Here is a 20,271-nt window from a genome sequence, read left to right on the forward strand (position 1 = left end):
GGGCGGTGGGCAGTGCCAGGCCTAAATAGCCTGGCTCTGCCCCCACCCAGCATCGTGACACCATGCATCATGACATTTTATTGCCCGTCTTCTCCTTCCTACTGCATGGGCAAATTGGTCCCATTGCAAGCTCCAGAGATAAGTGGCTGCATTATAAGGAAACCAGCTATCTGTGTAAAGCTATCTCTAGCTATGCTACACAGGAAGGAAGGAAGGAAGGAAGGAAGGAAGGAAGGAAGGAAGGAAGGAAGGAAGGAAGGAAGGAAGGCTTTCCATTTCACAGAGCCCTTAAGATCCAAAATTTTAAAGAAAAAACAACTCCTAGTCTTGTGATTCTTCTAATGAGAGCAGCAGCTTATGTTCTCAAACACCCTGTGAGATAGGCTATGCTGAGACACAGATGTAATGCCAAATCCTCTTTCTGATTAGTATGCAAAGCATGGTTGTTGTTACAAACTTTCCTCAGTTTGCTGCAAAACAGCAATGGAGGGAGGAAGTCTGAGCACATGAGGAGAAGCGGGTAGACCAGCCCATTCATATGTCATCAAACTAAAGTCAAGCATTGTATCTGAGGCTGTGACTTGCCCAAGGCTACTCACTGACTTTTACTGTTCCAGTAGAAGGGGTAGTCAGCCTTTGGCAAGCATGCCAAGCAGTGGCAGGCATGCCAATCCATTTTGCTCAGCATGCAGGAATAATTCTCTGGCCTGGTGCTGGCAGCATTACTGAGGCTCAGCTTGTTCCAAATGTGTCTGGCCAAGAACTATCCTCATCTCTGCACCCCACCTTACATTTGCTGGCATACCACCATCTTCACAAGGAGATCATGTTTTGAAGCTTTGAGACATTCAAGCCAAAAAAGTTGCCTATGCTTACTCTAACAACTATACCGCATTATGGGTTCTCAGATCCCAAAGGGGTGGCCTTTGAAGACCAATGCCTCAAAGTGAAACATTATTCAGTTAAGCATTTCCAGTGTATCGTTGCATTAACCTTACTTGTAGACAGGTGTGCTTATCTGAAGCATTTCTCATTGCATTCAGCCTATTCTTAGTGTATATAATATTTACTGAAGAATAGCCAAAAATCAGGCTATCTACTACCATAAAACTGAAGCAGCACGACTACAACCACAGAGCACAGCAAGAAGAATAAAAGATAAGAATACTGAAAATCAGAAGTGAGAAACACAAGGAGAGACGAGTATTGAGAAGAGGAAGAATAGAAAACAAATTTAAACCTGTAAGAAAATGTAGAGACATGAAGACAAAAAAGCCACAAGCACTTAGTGTTTATGAGACACATATAAAGAATACAACTTAGGTAAGAAAATCTGTGTTGTGCTCTCATTATCATTTCATTCCAGAATACAATGTCCTGTGTAAACAGAAATATCTTCTGCATAGGACCCAATGTGCATTTTTTTTGTCAGAAAAAACTTACTAAGACCAAAATAGTCATAAATATAGCTTATACAACAATTTTTAAGGAAAACTTTTTGAGCAAGACCAAATGTAAATAATACAGATCTTCATGATAAGAACTAATTAAGATTACTAATTATCTCAGTGGGACTACACATCAGGCAGTTTAAAGATATATTAAAATACTTTGGAGTATAGAAAAGTCTTATTCTATTGTATTTCAATAACAATTAGAATGAATTGTATTTAAAAACAACATGGATTTAAAATGTGTGAGAATTTTATTAGAATCACTTGTACTAACCTTTTTTTACAGGTTAATAATTCTAAATTCATTACAAATGCTTCTGTAATATGTATCCCACCATTCAATCATTTCCAGTTCCACAGAGAGCAACATATGTAACATTTAGGGCTTGGGTTGGTAGGACGGCATGGAGGGGGGAGGGGTTGTTTTGTTTTGTAGTATGCCTTTCCTAGTAACATGTAACATTCTATCTAGTTTTGGAGCCAGTGCTGAGCTTTTGATTTAAAAATACTTGTCATCTAAGTATTGATACCTAGTGCTCAGTATTGTGTGTCTTCACAGTCTCCTTCCTCTCCCCCAAATATTTATCACATGGAAATGCAAACTGTATGTAGATGTTCTGATGGGATTTGTTAGGAATGTATGATTTTTCCTTTTTTGTTTTGTATGTCATGTCTTTTATTCTTTTTTCTTTGTATGTCTATTTTCTCAATAAAAAATTCTCTCAAAAAAAAAAAAAAAAAGGAAATGCAAACTGTCTGCCATTAGGTCCTCCATGTCTCTTACCAATATATAAGGACGCTAACAGGGTTTTGGCTACCACTTCCACACAGTATTCTTAGGCAATGCACAAGTGGAAACATAAATTAACAGAGCAGTTTTCCTCATGCTAGATCTTGAGCTACACTTAGAGCTTTGCTCCCTAGACATTATAGTGCCCAGAAATTGGTTGCATGAATCCTTGTGCAAGCAGAAACACAAGTGAAAATTTCACTTGACACAAGTGGCTACCATTGTCTTTTTCTTGTGTTCCCAGTTGTTAAAGATGTGCAAAAGTTTTGGAGCAAGCAGAAATTCTGTGCTGGATCCAACCCTTCATTTCTTTCCTTAGATTACTGGTTCAGTTTGTTCTATGTAACTTAACACTTTGCAGAAAACAAACCATAAATAAGTCAGAAGCACTAAACTGATATTTCTGGAAAATTTAAAAGCTAGTATTGTTGGTATTTTATTTCCAGTAACAAAAATATGGATGTGTCATGTAACTTTCAAAGGTATTATTTTGTAGAACACAAAATTTAAGCTTTGGTCTTACAACAATAGATATCTAGATTTTATTTCTAACCTTGTCAGTCATAATCATTTGCATTAATTTGATCTTACCATGACAATCATTTTTTCAATAAAATATATTGTTTAATCAATACATTCCTCTACCTCTAATTCTGTCATTGCTTTCAACAGGAGATGTTAAACTTTATAATTTGCCATATATGTCACCTAACAGAGATTCTGACAAACTAGTATTCTTCACAAGTGAATCATTCACTGTCATTGCAATCAGTAATACTGTTAATGCTTTTCTGAGTCCATTTAAAAATCCTGGCAAAGCTTTTTTAATCTTTCAAATAAGAGAAAATCTCTATTTTCTAATCTATACAGAAAGTTCTATTGCAAACACACATCATCTTAAAAGGACACTGCAACAGCTACTGTTCTTACGCCATTTCCTCAGCCAGTATTTTGTTAACAAATTACTAACCTATCCAATGTTGCCTATTCTTTACCCACTGTTCTATACTGTTGGGGCAGAACTATCATTGTGTTTACTACAGCAAGTGAAAGAGGAGATTGTAAAAAGAGATAGATGGGGAAATGGGTTGGAGCCACTGAGGCTGAATTCTCTCTTCCTGACAGGCAAACTCATACATTCACATTATGTTGTTAATCTAACAGTCTTAGGAATCACTTACTCATTTCATTTTCCCTCTTCCCCTCATGCATAGCTCATGTTTGTTTGTTTGTTTTTTGCAGCAAACCATAGTTCTTGTTAAATACAAACCATAAACCCTTTAAATGTGATGGCCAGAACTCCCTTTAGAGTTCAATTATGCTTGTTGCAACCTTGACCCTGGCTCCACCCCCAAAGTCTCCTGGCTCCAACCCCAAAGCGGGCCTTCAACCCAGAATTTTTTGGAGGCCTTCAACCCAGAATTTCATGCTTGGAGTTCCAGTTCTGAGGGCAGCAAATAGAATATAATTTGTGATTTGTATGTAACAGCAAGCTATTGCTTGCTACAAAAGTCATGCAAGAGGAGAGGAGGGAAGGGAGCATGCTGGCCTGAAGACAGACCCTGGGTTAAAATCCAACAACCTTAGCCACGAACATTCTAACAATTAGTGCCAATAAATGACTACACTGCCTTTGAAGATGATCTCAAAGCTTCTGCAGGTATAGGATTTTGCTGCTAAATAGTGGGACAAATTGCAGGAACCATAGCACTTTTCAGCCATATTCAGAGATGCTTATTTATTACTGCCTATAACAGTCTATACACAGTATACATGCAGCAATATGTCATCCACGAGCAGCAGATTGCCTGCCTGTATTTACAGTAGGTAAAATTCACTGAACACAGACAAAAGCATGATATAAGGTCAGATCAATTATAAATTACACAATTATGTGCTGTGGGATTTAGGTTCATATATATCATATAAATAACTTTACACCTTCAAAATAAATGTTACTTGTTATCTGAAGCCTAAACAGCTGTTATATATACATAAGAAAAGAGCCTAAAGAGGTCTACTCAGAAGGTCTACCCATTTTAGTCTATGGGACTTGTGCCCAGGAATGTGTTTCTAGGATTACAGCCTATGACACACAAACTTCAAAGAAGCATGTAGCCAAGATTTGGGATGAGATATGTGTTTGTATAACATACACACAAAGTTTTTTTAAAAGCTTGACTACCAATACCAAAGAATCTGTGACGAACACAGGGGTTATTCTTGTTTCAATAAATTTCCTCATATTCGTGTTTAAAACTGAAAATGAGCCATGAAGAAATAAAATATTTAAACTCATCCTTGAAGTAGGGCTAAAAGATTTAACTACCCTTTATTAAAGAAAAAAAATAAACAAGGCTAAAGCTTGATAAAGTTACTAGTTTCTGATGCAGACAGATGCTTCACCCAATTCAAGTTATGCTTCATTATATTAGTTATTAGCAGCATAGAACTTCTGGCAGATTAATAGCAATGCAGATATTTGTGCCCTAAATTTCTGAGAGAAAAAACAGACTGTTGATTGGCTCAGATGCACTGCTCCATAAATTTTCTTTATACTGACCCTGAATTGTTTTACCTTTTCCCATACTTTTTTAGCATCTGTGGCTGTTTAAAACCATAGCTTTGATAAATGAGAAGCACATCAGATTGATTGAAAATATAGAAAACAGCATTTTCTGAGCAAATTGGCAACAAATTTAAGGATATGTCTTCACTGGTGCAGAACTCTACATTGACAAATATTTCCCAGAGGAAAAATAAACCTATGCTGTTTACGACTTGCTGGCTTTATCTGGCACTCACTCCATGTGCACAGAATCTCAAACTGATGTGCAAGTATACAAAATCTGCATACTGAATTCTTACTATCTGATTTAATGTGTTACACAGATTTACTGTATGCTGAGGAAGCCATATTGTGCCATAAACATATCCTGATTTAATAATGTCTACAATAATGTTGTGATTTTAGTCAGTAAAATAGTAGTCAAAGCAATAAAGAGAGATTCCCATAATATGACAACCAAATGCAACAGTAATAAACTTCTCAACAAAGCTTTCTTGTAAGCATATATATGTGGGGGGGAATTGTCTTTGTGATTTGTTGCCCCTCCCTCAGATGTTGAAAATTCCCATTTACATAGGTGGTTTGCATTAAAAAGTTAGGATGCATCTGTACACAAAGGAAGTTTTAACAAAAACAACCCAACCGTGTGAAAACAAAGATGGCATAGTGCTCTCATAACGAATATTCCACTTCAAGCAAGTATAAATCAACCCCAAAATCAAATCACTAGACTACTCACTACTAGACTAAACCATAGCTTCAAACAGATATGGAGAGAGAGAGAGAGGCATACATACAGCATTTACAGATACCAATTCTCCTTAGAAAACTCCCTTAAAGCAACAACATTCTAATTATACAACCTGGCTTTTAAATATATGTATTCCATTTAAAAACATCACTGTCGCACATTATTACATCCTTCCCTAGTTTAATTTTCCAGTTAGGCAGGTAACAATGTATTTCATGAAATAATTTATTACAGTGTACATATCAGTTGGCATCAAACACTCAGTGTGCTCAAAAAATGCAAAGTTCATGTGAAGGTGAAAAAAAGATTAAAGAGCACTAAGGCAGCAAAACAGCATGTAACATAAACAGCAGCAACATACAAATCCAATTATTATCTTCTCTATAATGCATTTGCATCAGGAATGTATCATGATCATAAAATCATATTTTTATATCAAAACCCAGAGCATGCCAACTGCAACTGGCAACCAAAGCAGTAAAATGCATTAAATAAATTTTATTTCACATTTTCTGCCATGACTAAAGGTATACTCAGTTCTTACAATTTTCCATTTTAAAGGTATCCACATACAAAATAAAGAACACAGAGAATAAAAATCCAAAAATACCTACCAAGTTATGGTTAGTTGAATTAGAATCATCTTCTGGGAATGGGATGTAAACAGCTAAGGCCACACAATTGGCAAAAATAGCCAGTAATATAAATATGTCAAATGGTCTGAAATATCTTGTTAAGGAACATCCAATGTTGGAATATGCACATACAAAACCCAGTATAATTCCATGCTTGTTTCTGAAACAAGACTAACATGTGCAGGCCATCTTCTGACAGAGGTTGCCTGTTGGCCATGAGCATGTATTAAAATTCATTCCATAGCCTTTTGATGTGTTTTTAGTCGTGAATTGTACGTTAGTTTGCACAAAGCAGATTTTTAAAAGTAAATCTAATATTTAATCAATAGGCTGACACATGATTAGTTATCTCCCCATTGCCTGGCAATATATATCATTCGTTCTAAAGGAAGTTATGTATGCATAATTAAAGCAGAATAAAAAATCCACAAAGAATGATGTTTGGATACTACAGAGAAGGAGAATCTAGCAGTTCTGTTCTGTGAAATGCAGTGTTAGCAGCAGTGATCTGGAGCACTTCAAAATGGCTGTACTCTGGTTACGTATTGATATAGTATATCTTTTAAGGATCTAATCAGGCTGTCTGTCAAATCTAATACTGTCAATCCTGATCATTAGCAATCTCACAAGGAGAATTGCAGGGTCTCAAACCAAGGTGTTTCTCAGACATCTTTCATCAGATTTTGGTGGGACTTTAATTAATCAGGACTAGGGTTGCCAGGTCCAATTCAAGAAATATCCGGGGAGTTTGGGGGTGGAGCCAAAGACTTTGGGGGTGGAGCCAGGAGCAAAGTTGTGACAAGCATAACTGAGCTCCAAAGGGAATTCCGGCCATCACATTTAAAGGGACCACACACCTTTTAAATGCCTTCCCTCCATTGGAAATCTGTTGGGGCTCATAAAATTGGACCCCCTGGTCCAATCTTTTTGAAACATGGAGGGTGTTTTGGGGAGAGGCATCAGATACTATGCTGCAATTTTAGTTCCACTACCTCAACAACAGCCCCACTGAGCCCCAGATACCCATGGATCAATTCTTCATTATATCCTATGGGAACTGGTTTCTATAGGGAATAATGGAGTGCCCAGCAGACATTCCCTCCCACACTTTCTTATGACCCTGAAGCAGGGGGAGGGCCTCCAAACCGGGGGATCCCCTGCCCCCACCTGGGGATTGGCAACCCTAATCAGGACTCTGTTTAGGGCCTTATCAAACAAAACAAGGACTCTGCTGTGGAGAGAGAACTCTTCTTAACAAAAGATGCTGAAGTGCTGGAGTTAGCATGATGTCCCAAACAATTATGTAGCAGTAACACGCAGCCTGTTATTAGAAATTTTATCTCATTCAAAACTAGCAAGACTAGATGGTCGATCAGAAAGTGGTCAATTGTTCACCACTGGTCTGCCATGTCCTACTAATCCCAGGGTTTAGTAATACTGTTAAAAATGGGTTCGATGCATGAGGAGGTTTGTAGTAGAATGATAACAGCTCTTTATTAGTGATTACAACACTGCGACAGTTAGACTAAGACTAGAGAACTGGACAACAGGGCCAACTATATACAACTCAGGTTCCCACACTAGAACGTCATTGGACCATTTGAACCAGCAGGAAGCTTGCTATTGGTTCAGGAAGGTGAAGGGCAGAATCCTGCTTCCCAGGAACTGGGTAGGAACTAGCAACCCAACATCATTACAATGAATCGCATACACAAAATACAATAATCTCTTTATTTACAGCCAATTTGCTATTGTCATTGGGCATTACCTGGTTTGCAAAATGTATGTATGGTGGTTTCTTCAAAGGCTTATAATTTGACTATCAAACATAACTAATTTCTACCAGTACCAATTGCTATAGGCTGCTGCATAGGTGCAGCATCACAACACTTGCACAATATAAACCTGTCCCTCTCTCCTACTTGGCCACCATTTGGCAGATGTAACTGAGAAAAGCAGGAGCCCTTTTGCCTCTGCCATTTCATAGCAGCAGCCACAAAGTACAGTACTATGCAAGCTGCAACTGCCAATTTTCACAGAACAGTCTACTTAAACATGCCTTTGATGAGCAAAAAAATTATGAACAGCCTTAAATTTCCTAAGCCAGTTTTACCATGCTCTAAATAAGAATGAAGCAGCTGAAGACCTTTGAAAAAAAGAACACCCACACAGGATATTGTTACAGAAAGCTAAAAAGCATGATTTCCAGTCGTTTTCATGATCAAAGACATCAAAGGTTGTTACAGAGGACACAATCTAAATCACTAACAACTGTCAGGGTTTTCACAATGCAATCCTAAACCAAGTTACACCCTTCTAAAACCAGTAAATATGGTCTTAGAAGAATGTAACTAATCTCACTAGGTTTCCCTCAGGTCTCCACTTGTGGCAAACTCTACTGTCACCTCTTTCACTTGACATATGGAGGAACAATAAGATAAATAGTTATGTGTTCCCTTCCAATTATCTAAGGACTCACCTTCTTGGTTCCATCATACAATCATACAAACAAATCATTGTGAAGGAAATTAAGTTTATAAATCTCGTTATTACTTATGAACTAAACAAGATCTCAGTGAAAATGCTGGAAACTGGAAATATAATATACTTTTTATATTGCTATTTCCACATCATAGGATGAGTTTAGAAAGCACTAGATTATCTAGGGGGAATGTGGAATGATATTGTATAGCCCTGTCTCATCAGATCTTGGAAGCTAAGCAGGGTCAGTACTTGGAAAACCCTGCAGAGTAAGACAGAGGCAAACGACCTCTGCTTCTCACTTGCCTTGAAAACCCTACAAGGTCACCATAAGTCAGCTTTGACTTGACAGCTCTTTAAACACAGAGAGAGAAATTGTCTAGTCGAGTGTCTCACTGTTAGAATTATAGCTGCAATATGTGTTGTATAATGGTGATATCACATAAAGATAAAAATACGTATGTGTAAAGTGTTGCTAAATAATAGCCAACTTACAGCAGCCCTGTAGGGTTTACAAAGCAAGAGACTAACAGAAGTGGTTTGCTATTACTTTCCTCTGCATAGTGACCCTGGAGATCCTTAGTGGTCTCCCATCCAATATCAATCAATATCAAACTGATCCTGCTTAGTTTCTGAGACCTGATGAGACTGGGCTAGCCTAGACCATCCAGATCATGGCACTGGTAAATAGATAAGCCACCACAGTGTAAGTAAAAACACTTTAGCCATGAAGATAGTTTTAGAGCAGGGGTGGCCAATGGTAGCTCTCCAGATGTTTTTTTGCCTACAACTCCCATGAGCCCCAGCCATTGGCCATGCTGGCTGGGGCTGATGGGAGTTGCAGGCAAAAAACTTCTGGAGAGCTACTGTTGGCCACCCCTGTTTTAGAGGGTATCTGTGTTGTCTGCAGTAGAGCAGTTAGATCCAAGTTCAGTAGCCAATGAGATTCTCAGGAGATTCTGAGCCCGCTTTGGTGGGGTAGGGCGGGATATAAATAAAATTAAATGAAAGGGTATCCACTTCTGAGAATCAAAGCTCCCTTTGTCAGATACAAATAGGGATGGAGATCTCTGAATCCTTATATCCCAGTCAGAAGGTGAGAGAGGTGTTGCAAAGAAGCAATTAGCTGATTGAGATACAAGGACTCATTTCCATTTCTACTTCTATCTGACAAAGGGAACTCTGACTCTCAAAAGTATATACTCTGAAAATTCTGTTGATCTCTATGGAGCTACATAACTTTATCCATGTTACTGTATATGACTATTTTACACAAGTACATTCACATTTGCTAGGAAGAATAAGGAGAAATTTGATAAATTTATGGCACTAACAACTAAAATAATGCAGAGGTAGGTTCCACTGAAACTAGTAGCATAATGTGTGCTCAGTTATTTGCAGTATTGCAGGCAACCTTCTGCTGTTAAAATTACATAGTGACCACCTCACTTACAATGACTACCAATATATGTATGATTTCCCAGCAGAGAAAATAGTGGTTCCTTGGAGACTATTCAGCTCAGGAATATGGTACAGGGAGGGAGGCTTAAGCCACTCCATCTTGTTCTGTGATCTCAGTCTGAATTGGGACACATGTTTGACAATCTTAAAAACAAACAAAAACTGGGAGCTCTGTACATGGAACTCCCAACATATCACCTGGATATCAGTCTGGGTGAGCTATAAATTAGCCAGAAGAAAGGACAGATGGACAAAAGCTGCTTAAGTCTTCGTTCCCTTATCATTTTTTCACTCACCCTCCCCAAGCTTTTTTTAACCTACAGAGAAAAAGGAATAAGCACTTTGCACTTCCCCCCTCCATGTGCACTGAAGCAGCAATTTGGAAAGTGATATTCAGCTGAAAAACAAAATTAAGGGGAAAGGGTCAAGCAATGTTCTTCTATTTCAAATCAGAGCCTGTCCAGGCTGATTTAAATTTTAAAAACCACAACATGGAATACTGCATGTATCTCTTAGACACACTTCTGAGTATTTAGAGGAATAATGGTTAAAAACACAATTCCACTTAAAGGATACTTCCATTCTACTATACTAATGCAGGCTCTTCGGATTGGGTTATTGAGGGATAAACAGAAAAGGGCACGAGCTGGCCGACTGTTGGACGTATTACCCTGTTTTTTGCTCTTGGCATATTGCTGGCGTTTTCTTTGGGACAGAGATCCTACAGGTTGGGCTGTGGCGCTCATGCTTTGGGCAGCCTTGGCTTGTCTAGCAGCATCGATTGCAGCTTGCCAAGATAGCTTGGGTGGTGCTGAGCTGTTTGACAGGAGAGCTGGTCCGTCACCAGGAAGAGGAATTCTGGTGCTATTTGCATAGCTTGCTTCTGTGGGGAAAAAACAGGAGGGGGAGAAGAGTGAGCAAAATCCATTCTCTGGGTTTTTAATAATATTTTCAAGCTACTTGTGAGGTACTGTTCTTCATCTTTTTACCCCAACACCTTATTTACAAAAAAGGGCACAGATTATCTCCACTGTTATTAAAAGGTTCAGGAATTAGCTTTATACACATTAGCACCTGTCCAGATACAACACCTTTTCTCTTGACTCCTCCCTGTTAAAGAAATATTTTACATATTTTCCAGAAATGGATGGCAGCCTGAACATTACCAATTTTATAACAAACCAGGAGTGTTGAACTCATTTGTTATGAAGGCCAGATCTGACATAAATGGAACATTGTGGGGCTGAGCCACATGTGCCATAAAATGTAATGCCAGGTAGTGGAAATATAAACTTTAGAAAGGACACAGACAAACACAATTAAATGTATTATTTTAAAACTTAAAATACAAGCATGCTTAAAACTCTTCCAATATTCTGTTTAAAATGGAAAGGTGGGGCAATAGTGGGATTTGGCAATGTAATTTTAAAAATAAAACATCAAGAAAAATCACAATGGTCACAGCAGAAACTAAAAATATAAAATGCTCTGAGCCTGGGAAAACATTGCAAGTTTCTCCCTCCCTCCTCCCCTCAGCTCTCCTCAGATTAGCAATGGCTCTCCAGTGCAATATCACCCTTTGGCTGTGGGTTCCCAGGTTAGAAGTCTCACTAGTTTTAGGTCCATTCAGCAGAGACAAGCTGGCACAAAGCATCAACCGTTTATTTATGACAACTCAAGGAAGCATGAGTTTCAGCTGGCCACAGAACAATGAAAAGTGAAACTGAGATTCACTCCATTGAAACACCTTGTAGCACAGACAAGGTTGCAAAGAAAACATGGGATAGATTTTCCATTAAGGAAATCCACTTAATAGAAAATCCACTCCACATTCTCTTTGCAGCTTGGCAAAGACAAGACAGAAAGAGCAGGGACCTTTGGCAGCCTTGGAGTGGGGAACTTCAAAGCCCGGGAGAGGGAGGGGGGAGAAAGGAGCCCCAGATGCCTGATTAAAGCCCTGGTTCTAGCTTGTGGACCAGACGTTTGGCACCCCTGTAACAAAAAAAAAAAGTCCAGTTTCTTGGAGATAAAAGTTTTGTTTTTACAGTACAACATACACTCTCTTGCCTTTCTTTCACTGCAGGAACAAATAAGGTGCTTTATTACTATGAAGTTCTGGAAGAGTTATGTCAATCTCTTGCATCAAGATTTATTTTTATGCATCATAATAATCACTATAGAATCCATCAAACATTGATGTGTCTTGTAGTCAGAGACCAACTCAACCTCTACCCCAAATTCAAGTGAAGAAGCAGGCCACTCAGATTTCATGCTTGTACTTTGTGATTCTGAAGATCAGGCCTCGGATTCAATTGGAGCTCATAGGAGCACAGCTCCTGAACCTTTCTGAGAGTTCCACCTCCCCTTTCTGAGAGTTCCACCTCCTTGTCCATTGAATAGTATGTGCAGCTGCATAACAATCCCTGGATGAGCTCCACTACCTATTTTTTCTACAAAATGACCCCTGCTGAAGGTGAAGCATGAAATCAGTAGCAAGGGGGAGAGACTAATCTCAATAAGCGTAGCGTGTTTGTTTTTAGGATGTGTGTGGAAAGAAAGCAGCTATATTGCAAGGACCCTGGTGTCTGGAGGGGAAATAGATTCTTCACTCACTGCAACAGCATCCACACATGCAGCATTTTAATTTTCTTAACTGGAATGAATCTCAGCCATATAAAAGAAAGTAAAAGGGAGCACACAGGCACATTACTGGAGTGAGATTTCAATCTGCTTCCTCCCCTGGTAACTCCGCTTATAAAGAATCAAGCCTGTCCCTATTTGCAGAAACCATTCTGCATTCTGTTGCATGGTCACCCTAGAGTGTGAGAGAAATCTAGATTGGTAGACAAGATACTGCCCTGACCTGGATAATTCAGGCTAGCCCAGTCTTGTCAGATCTCAGAAGCTAATTTGGATCAGACTTGTCTAGTATCTGAATGGGAGACCTCCAAGGAATTCTTGGGTCAGGGCACAGAGGCAGGCAATGACAAACCTTGCCTCGAAAAGCCTATGGGTTGCCATAAGTCAGGTATGATCTGATGGAACTTTCCATCACCACCAAACAAGATACTGAGAACTGGGGTTTAGATATATGTAATAACAATAAAACTGGAATTCCTCATAGCTTACAGTTATGGAAAGTTATTAGAGACAGTCTAAATGACAAAAAACAGAAAAACAATAAAACAATAGACATGATAGGGTCTTTAGCCTTAGAAGCTCACAAGGTAGAGCCTAGGCCGCTTGCCAAATGCACCTGTGAGAAAGAACACCTTCTAACTACACCAAAGTTTAGGATTTGTGTGGAGAAAAGAAAGATGGAGGGTTGCACAGGAAACGAGAGGGGGGAAACTGCTAAGAAGCTCTGTGAAGGGAAGAGATGAAGTTAATATCTTTTGATTGCTGCCAATCAGGCAGAGCATATCTTTAGCAAGGTTCCTTTGCAAATGTGATTCCCCCATTTTTGATGTAATCAGCCCAGCAGAGGGATGCTTCCTCCCACGTCCCTTTTTCATATGGTACCATATTTAAAAAAAAGAGTTGTAGCCTCTGGTGTGGCTTCAACAATTGGTGTGTGCAAGTGTGCACATGCACATAGATACACAAAACAGAGATGGATGTGAGGAAGAAGGAGGGGTGATGTTTAAGATGGCTCCCTTAGCTGCAGCTGGGAAGAAGTAACTTCAGGATGTGATCGGCATATTTCCCACTAGCTAAAGAGAAAATGGATCTTGTATGGATGGATCTCACAGAGAATGGTTGTTCACAGTGGAGCTGATGAGCGTCAAGTGGGTGGCCATCAGATGTCACTTGTCACATCAACAGCTGGGGCCATTGCTAGGTTACCCAGGAAGAGGAGTGCCTGCCTCAGGTAATCACTTGACACAACAGAAAAGACGGTCACTTTTCATCTGACACTGATTCCTCCTAGGATCCTTTCACAATTTTCCCTCCCCCTCTCTCTTGCTGCGGTCTATTTATGGGATGCCATGAATCGAGGCAGCCAACCTTCTCCATCCCCCTTTATAAAAGAAAAAACAATCAAAGTGAAATGTGGGCTCAAAAAGGAAGGCGCACCCTCCTTGTCCTCTGATACGTCCCCACACGGCCACGCTTCTGAGAGGACGAGCCTGTCCGTTTGAGGAGAGTCTCTGCTGGAATCATTTCCCCACGGCTGTGGGGAGAGGAGAGGAAAGCTGGGGGAGGGCGGCAGCGCCTGCCTGAGCCTGTTTGCAAAGGCGATTAACACACACGATCCCCGTGTGTCGTCTCTCCCCCGGCGCGCGGGGCAAGGGACAGCGCGGGGAGAGAAAGAGAGAGATTGCTGGCCGCGGCGGACTACGATCGGCTCCCGCCTGGTCCAAAGCTCCTTTCGCCCAGGCACCCCTCGCCCTGCCTCACATCGCCACTAACACCTCCCCCCCCCCCCGGAGAGAGCCACTGCCCCCAGCCCCCCGCTCCACCGAGGCACAAGGCAGACGTGCCGAATCAATGCAACGCACTCCCACGGGAAGAGGAGGAGGAGGGAGCGAGGGCGAAGGTTGCCCACCGAGGGCGGCGGCGAAGACTCTCGCCCGCCTTCGCCTCCTGTAACCCCCCCACACAGCACACACCCTCCCTCCACACTACCCAGCCCTTAATCACCCCCCGCGCGGTCCTCTTCTCTAATCCCCATCCCCCAAATCCCTCACCGTTTAATCCCAAGGCACCCCCACTTGCCCTCGCTACTGAGCGGGGTGGGGGTGGGGTGCACCGGCTGGCGGCTCTTACCATCAGGGGGCTGCTGCTGCTGTTGGGGCATCATGGTCACTTCCTCGGGGGGCGCTGCCTCCCCCGCCGCTCCAAGCCCAGGTGTGTGCCGACACTTCCCCCTTAGCCCCTGCCCCTGGCCTTGCCCGCTATCCGGCTGCCCCCATGGCCGTGCTGGTGCAGAGTGGCGAGAAGCAAGGGCTTGGGCTCGCTCGGGCTACCGCCGCCGGGTCTTCTTCTCTGCTGCTGCTGCTTGCAAATCCCTTCGAGTTTGGGCCAACATGACACTCACATCCGGGTGACACGGGCGCTCTCCATCCCTAGCAACCCACCGCCCGCCGCCACGGCTGCACCCTCGCTCAACCCTTCCTGCCGCCTCTCGGCTCCAGCAGCCGCTGCCTCCTGCAGCCGCCACGCGTTAACCCTCTCGCTGCTGCCGCCGCCGCCGCCTCCGCCGCCCTCTCCTCGTGCAGCCGCTGCCTCCGCCACCTGCTGCTTAGGCAAAGAGGCTCGGGCCAGGCGGCTGAGCCAAGGAAAGAGGCAGGCAAGCAGGCAGGCTGAGCCGCGCACTAAGCAGCCTAGAGGCCACCTCTGGTCCAGCGTCCGCAAATAGAAGAGAACACGCAGTCGTTTTAACCCCCTCCGCCCTGGATTGGATGCTTTTGCAAAAATGGGGCGCGGGGGGGGGGCGGCCGTTTTTCAAGCATGCTTGGAAGACGCGCCTTCTGGGATGCAAATGGGTTATTCTCAAGAGACCGAGATGTCGAGATGATCCCTGCTCTGATTACTTCCAGGTTAGAGAACTGTAATGTGCTCTGCGTGGGGCTGCCTTTGAACACGGCGCAGAAACTTCTTGGTCTAAAATGCAGGAACCAGGATATTGTTGTCAAGGGTGGGATACTTGGCTTCTGTGCCCCAGGACTGAAAGGTCTGCACTGGGTAACCATCTGTTTCCTGGATAGTGTCTTTAAGGGCCTTAACGGCTGGGGGGGCAGAGCGTTGAAGGAATTTATTTAATTCATTTATTCCCTGACTTTCATCCCCTAGTGGCGACCCAAAGTGGCGGACATTATTATATTATGTTATAATGGGGAGTGGGGGAGGTTTGTGACCACTCTGAGACTCAGATTCAGAGTAGAGGGCGGGATATAAATCCAATATCATCATCTTGTTCTTCTTCTTCTACATTATCTTCACAACCCTGGCCCAAAGTCACCCAGTGAGCTTCCATGGCAAAAGTGAAAACTCTTCGCTGGTTTTCCCAGGTACTAGAATAGGGGTGGCTAAACGTGCTTAACCTAAGAACCACACAGAATAAATATCAGATGTTTGAGAGCAGGAAGGAAGGCAGGCAGGCAAATAGATGGGGGAGGGAAGAGAGAGAGAAAGGTGGGAAAAAGCAACTTTAAATGCATTCTCCAAGCCACCTGCTGGCTTGGCTTGGAGAAGTAATTTAAATGCCTTCTAGCAGGCTGACGGAACGGTGGGAGTTTTGAGAGCAACACAATGTGTGTGAAAGAGCCACATGTGGCTTCTGAACCGCACTTTGGCCACCCCTGTACTAGACTGACACTCTTAAATCACTGCACTACTCAATCCTTCCATGTCGTCGAGCCCAATAGCTAAGAGCCTCCTCATAAATTCTGCTCACTTTCATGGGGAAGGCAGGTCAGAACCAGAGACAGGGATTTTTCAGCAGTGTCACCTCATCTGTGTAATGCCCTTCCCCTTCAGACCCACCTGGTGCCTACACTATCTTTTAGACACCAGGCCAAAATATTTGTTTATCCAGGTTTTTAATTAAGGGGCTGAGGGGTGATTTCTTTCTTTTTAATTGTTTAATAGTCCCAGGTCCATTCTCTGGCACACTCAGTTGAACCTGGAAAGGGGTGGGTATAGTATAGATATATTTTTCTGTCTTATTGCAATTAATTGCCACAAAGGACAGTGATAACTGCTAGTTCAGATGGCTAAAAAAGAACATGATAAAGCCTTGAGTAAATCTGTCAGTAGTTATTAGCTAAGATGACCAAATTAAACTTCCATGTTCAAAGGCAGCATATCTTGGAACAACAGTAGCGGAGTAGGAGCAACAGTGTGGGAAAACTGTAGTCTTCATGCCCTACATATGGACTTCCCAGAGTCATCTGGCTGCTGTGGAAACAGTATGCTAGATTAGATATAGACCTTTGATCTGATAGAGCAGGGATCTTCTTGTGCACTAACTATATTAAAAGACAAAAAGCCTCACAAGAAACAGGATGTAGCAAAGGAACAAATTAAGATGTGTTTTGATCAACCTATTATTGTTTTCTTTTAAAATTTTATTGTACCATTTATTGTTATTTGTTATACATTAAAAATGAATTGGTTAAAAAAATCAGACCCTAAATTCAAAATGCACGCACACAAATAGAACTGGATTTTGCAGCTATGAGCTGTGTTCATAGGAAAAAGCAAGCATACACTTACCCCTTATGCTGCTAACAGAAATGTTAGTTTTTCATTCTTGTATTCTAATGTCAATTTTAACAGAAGACTTATCGTAACAATGTACCAATACTTTCGTTCTCTTTAATTTAAATGAGCATTATGAAAACTAATAATTTTAAGAACATACAAAATATTTTCATTAAATCCACGAGCACAAGATCCTTAGAATATACCTGAATCAGAAAAGAAATTAGGTCCTGTGTGGGAAAAATAAATAAATCCCAAATATCGACCTCAATGGAAATATTTTAAATTGAATAATTTAATTAATTGATTGATTGATTAAATCAGTTATTCATCAGTTTTTAAAGGCTGTAGATGGCAGATTCTTTATGCCAGATTTCAGATTTGTGGAACAAGCCTTCTAAATTTTAAAATTAATATATTTTTCAAGATATATAATAATGAATCTGAAAAAACAGACTTTGAAAATGATCCAATATGACCCCCTCACAACTGATTTCTTGTGGGAATTTCTTGGGAAGCCAAATGAGAGCAATTGACTTTGCATCAGGTATTTTTACACATATTATTACTTCTCATACACAGAGAAAATGGCTGGCTGGATATTTCAGTATGGTCACTACTAAACCTGTCACCAATTAATAATCCACAAACCAGTCTTCCACACTGAGATTAGAGAGAAATGCTTCCTATTTAGAGGGTACAATGTAACCAGCATGAATGTATCCCAGCACCACCTGTTTCAGAAAGAATACAATGGTGGAGAAACTTGCTCTAGCTACTTAGCAGTGAAGGAAAAGAACTATGCATTTCTTTATCATTATACTAGATGAAAGCACATCGATTTGACAGGAAATTGGGATTTGAAGAAGAAAGGGAAGAAACCTTCCATAATCTTCCGCCTCCCATATCACTTCTTTCTAGACTTCTCCTCTTTCCTTTCCCATCCCCACTTGGCTGGAGAGGTAGGCGCTGAAATAATTGCTGTTGTACTTGGCTGAAAAGGTACGCACAGAAATCATTGCTGTTGGTTATGATATGTTGGTTACAGTAATGCTCAAAGTATAGTATATGTCTAGTGTTACCTAGAGCATCTCTATCAGCAAAAGTGTTGTGCTGCTACATCAGGCAAGCAAGTAGGAGAGAAGACTCCCTCCCCCCTCCACACACACACACTGCTTTCTTTTTTTATGTTATATTTTGACACCTCAAGACAATGTACAACATTTACAATGCAATGAACAGCTACAATAAAATACAATTTAAAAGCACATAAAAATAGATGGGACCATAAAATTCCAGCCAAGATGTACTCATTAAATTTCCAAAGCTAGTCAAAGGCTAACGGAAATAGACGTCTTTCAGTCACCCCAGAAGGAAAAACAAAAAGGGGCAGAAGAACAGTTCAATGTCATCAGGTACATAATCCAAAAGAGAGGAGATTATTCTTGTTGGCTTGTAAACTCATGTGGGGAGAGAGGGTCTTTCAGATATGTGCTGAAGAATGGCCATCTTAACAGCACCTTTCCTACAGTATGGAAGAAGATGTGATGTGGTGGAGGCAGCACTTTTCTATGGTGGCATCACAACTGGCAATGTCTCTCCAGGCTATGTGCAAAGTATACAGAAATATTGACTAGGGCAGCTTCTCCCTCTTGTCACACTGAAGTCTGATCCAGGCATACTTGGAATGTACAAGGCTTAAAAATTCAGGAACTCTTGCCACTGAAAACTGCATAAGCAAGCTTACTATTGCCTCGTTCATCCAGCATCATCCTTGTGTATAATCAGATCTATATTCACACCTATATTTCTTTTTAAATTCTGTACCTCAAAGTCCCTGTCATACAGCCAACACTGTACTCAGAACTAGCCTCTCTGTCTGCATTATGTATAACACCAATATGTAACACTACCAGTATTTCTAGTTTTCTAGAATGGGAAGAATGCTTTTCTGTAACTGTCAACACTAATTACACTTTTACTTTTTGAGCTCAAAAAACATATAATTTGGTAAATATATATTAAGAATGGAATACAATTTATTAATTGTTTGTTTTGGCATTATTCAATTACTTTTTAATATTTTCATTTTGGTATTTTAATTTGTGAGGCTAGTACTGCATATGAAATACAGTAATTAATTATCCTAGCAAATATACATTAATGAGTAAAGTCATTCTTTCTACAAGAGCAGTAATTTTATTCTGCTTTACTTAAGTTTGGTATCCAGTTATTTGCTCAAATTGCTTTGTTTTTATTACATTAACAGAACACAATTGACTGACATTGATTATTCTATTATTAACATGTGTGATGTCAAACTGATATTCTTTTATACTTGCTGGCAAATAATATTAGCAGCAGCCAGAAAGGGGAGGAATATAGCCAACAATGGGGGGGAAAACAAGTCTTATTGTTTTCATTGTTAAATTTGTAACTTTACAGCATATCCTACTGAAATAAATCATTCACACTTTTATGTTAGTAAAAAGAATGTGAATAACCAATCTGCATTTCAATCCCAACCCCCATTACATTTTTTTTAGAGATACTAATGATAAATATGGCCAATGGAATGCTCTTTACATTGTCTAAGTGTATTTGTAGACTGTCAGCGGCATTATAAGCATTTTCCCTGGGAGTGCGTCCTGTTATTTACTTCCAAGTAAACATGGTTAGGATTGCTCCCTGTGTTACTTCAGAGTGCATGTCATATCATTGGAATGCTGCCATACAAAAACTTCCTTGCATGGTGAAAACTGGCATAAGAAGAGAGAAGGGAGAAAGCTATCTGAACACTTTCGCCAGACGCCTAGTTTCCTGTGAGCAGGCAAGTGTTTGTGTGGAGGAAGCATTCCTGTAGTCTGAAGTAGTATAATCCAAAAACAGTTACCACCTTATTCATTTCTTTGGGGCCTAAA

General features: G+C 40.8%; 1 protein-coding gene across 11 annotated transcripts in view; it reads right to left on the minus strand.

Moving 5' to 3' along the window:
- CACNA1D (calcium voltage-gated channel subunit alpha1 D) overlaps positions 1–15,396 on the minus strand; it is a 384,077-nt gene extending 368,681 nt beyond the window's left edge. For 4 of the 11 annotated variants that reach the window (XM_060239788.1, XM_060239784.1, XM_060239793.1 and 1 more), the window contains exons 1-3: positions 14,912–15,393; positions 10,718–11,024; positions 6,179–6,284 (exon numbers count right to left, since the gene is read on the minus strand). In XM_060239788.1, the coding sequence (XP_060095771.1) occupies positions 6,179–6,284; positions 10,718–11,024; positions 14,912–14,945 (447 nt within the window). In that variant the 5' untranslated portion in view covers positions 14,946–15,393. Of the gene's footprint in view, positions 1–6,178; positions 6,285–10,717; positions 11,025–14,911 lie in introns of all 11 variants that reach the window. The other 7 variants (XM_060239792.1, XM_060239790.1, XM_060239791.1 and 4 more) reach the window with 5 other exon arrangements.
- Positions 15,397–20,271: the final 4,875 nt, after the last annotated feature.

The sequence above is a fragment of the Heteronotia binoei genome, chromosome 5, assembly GCF_032191835.1.
Source record: "Heteronotia binoei isolate CCM8104 ecotype False Entrance Well chromosome 5, APGP_CSIRO_Hbin_v1, whole genome shotgun sequence".
Classification (NCBI taxonomy): Eukaryota; Metazoa; Chordata; class Lepidosauria; order Squamata; family Gekkonidae; genus Heteronotia; species Heteronotia binoei.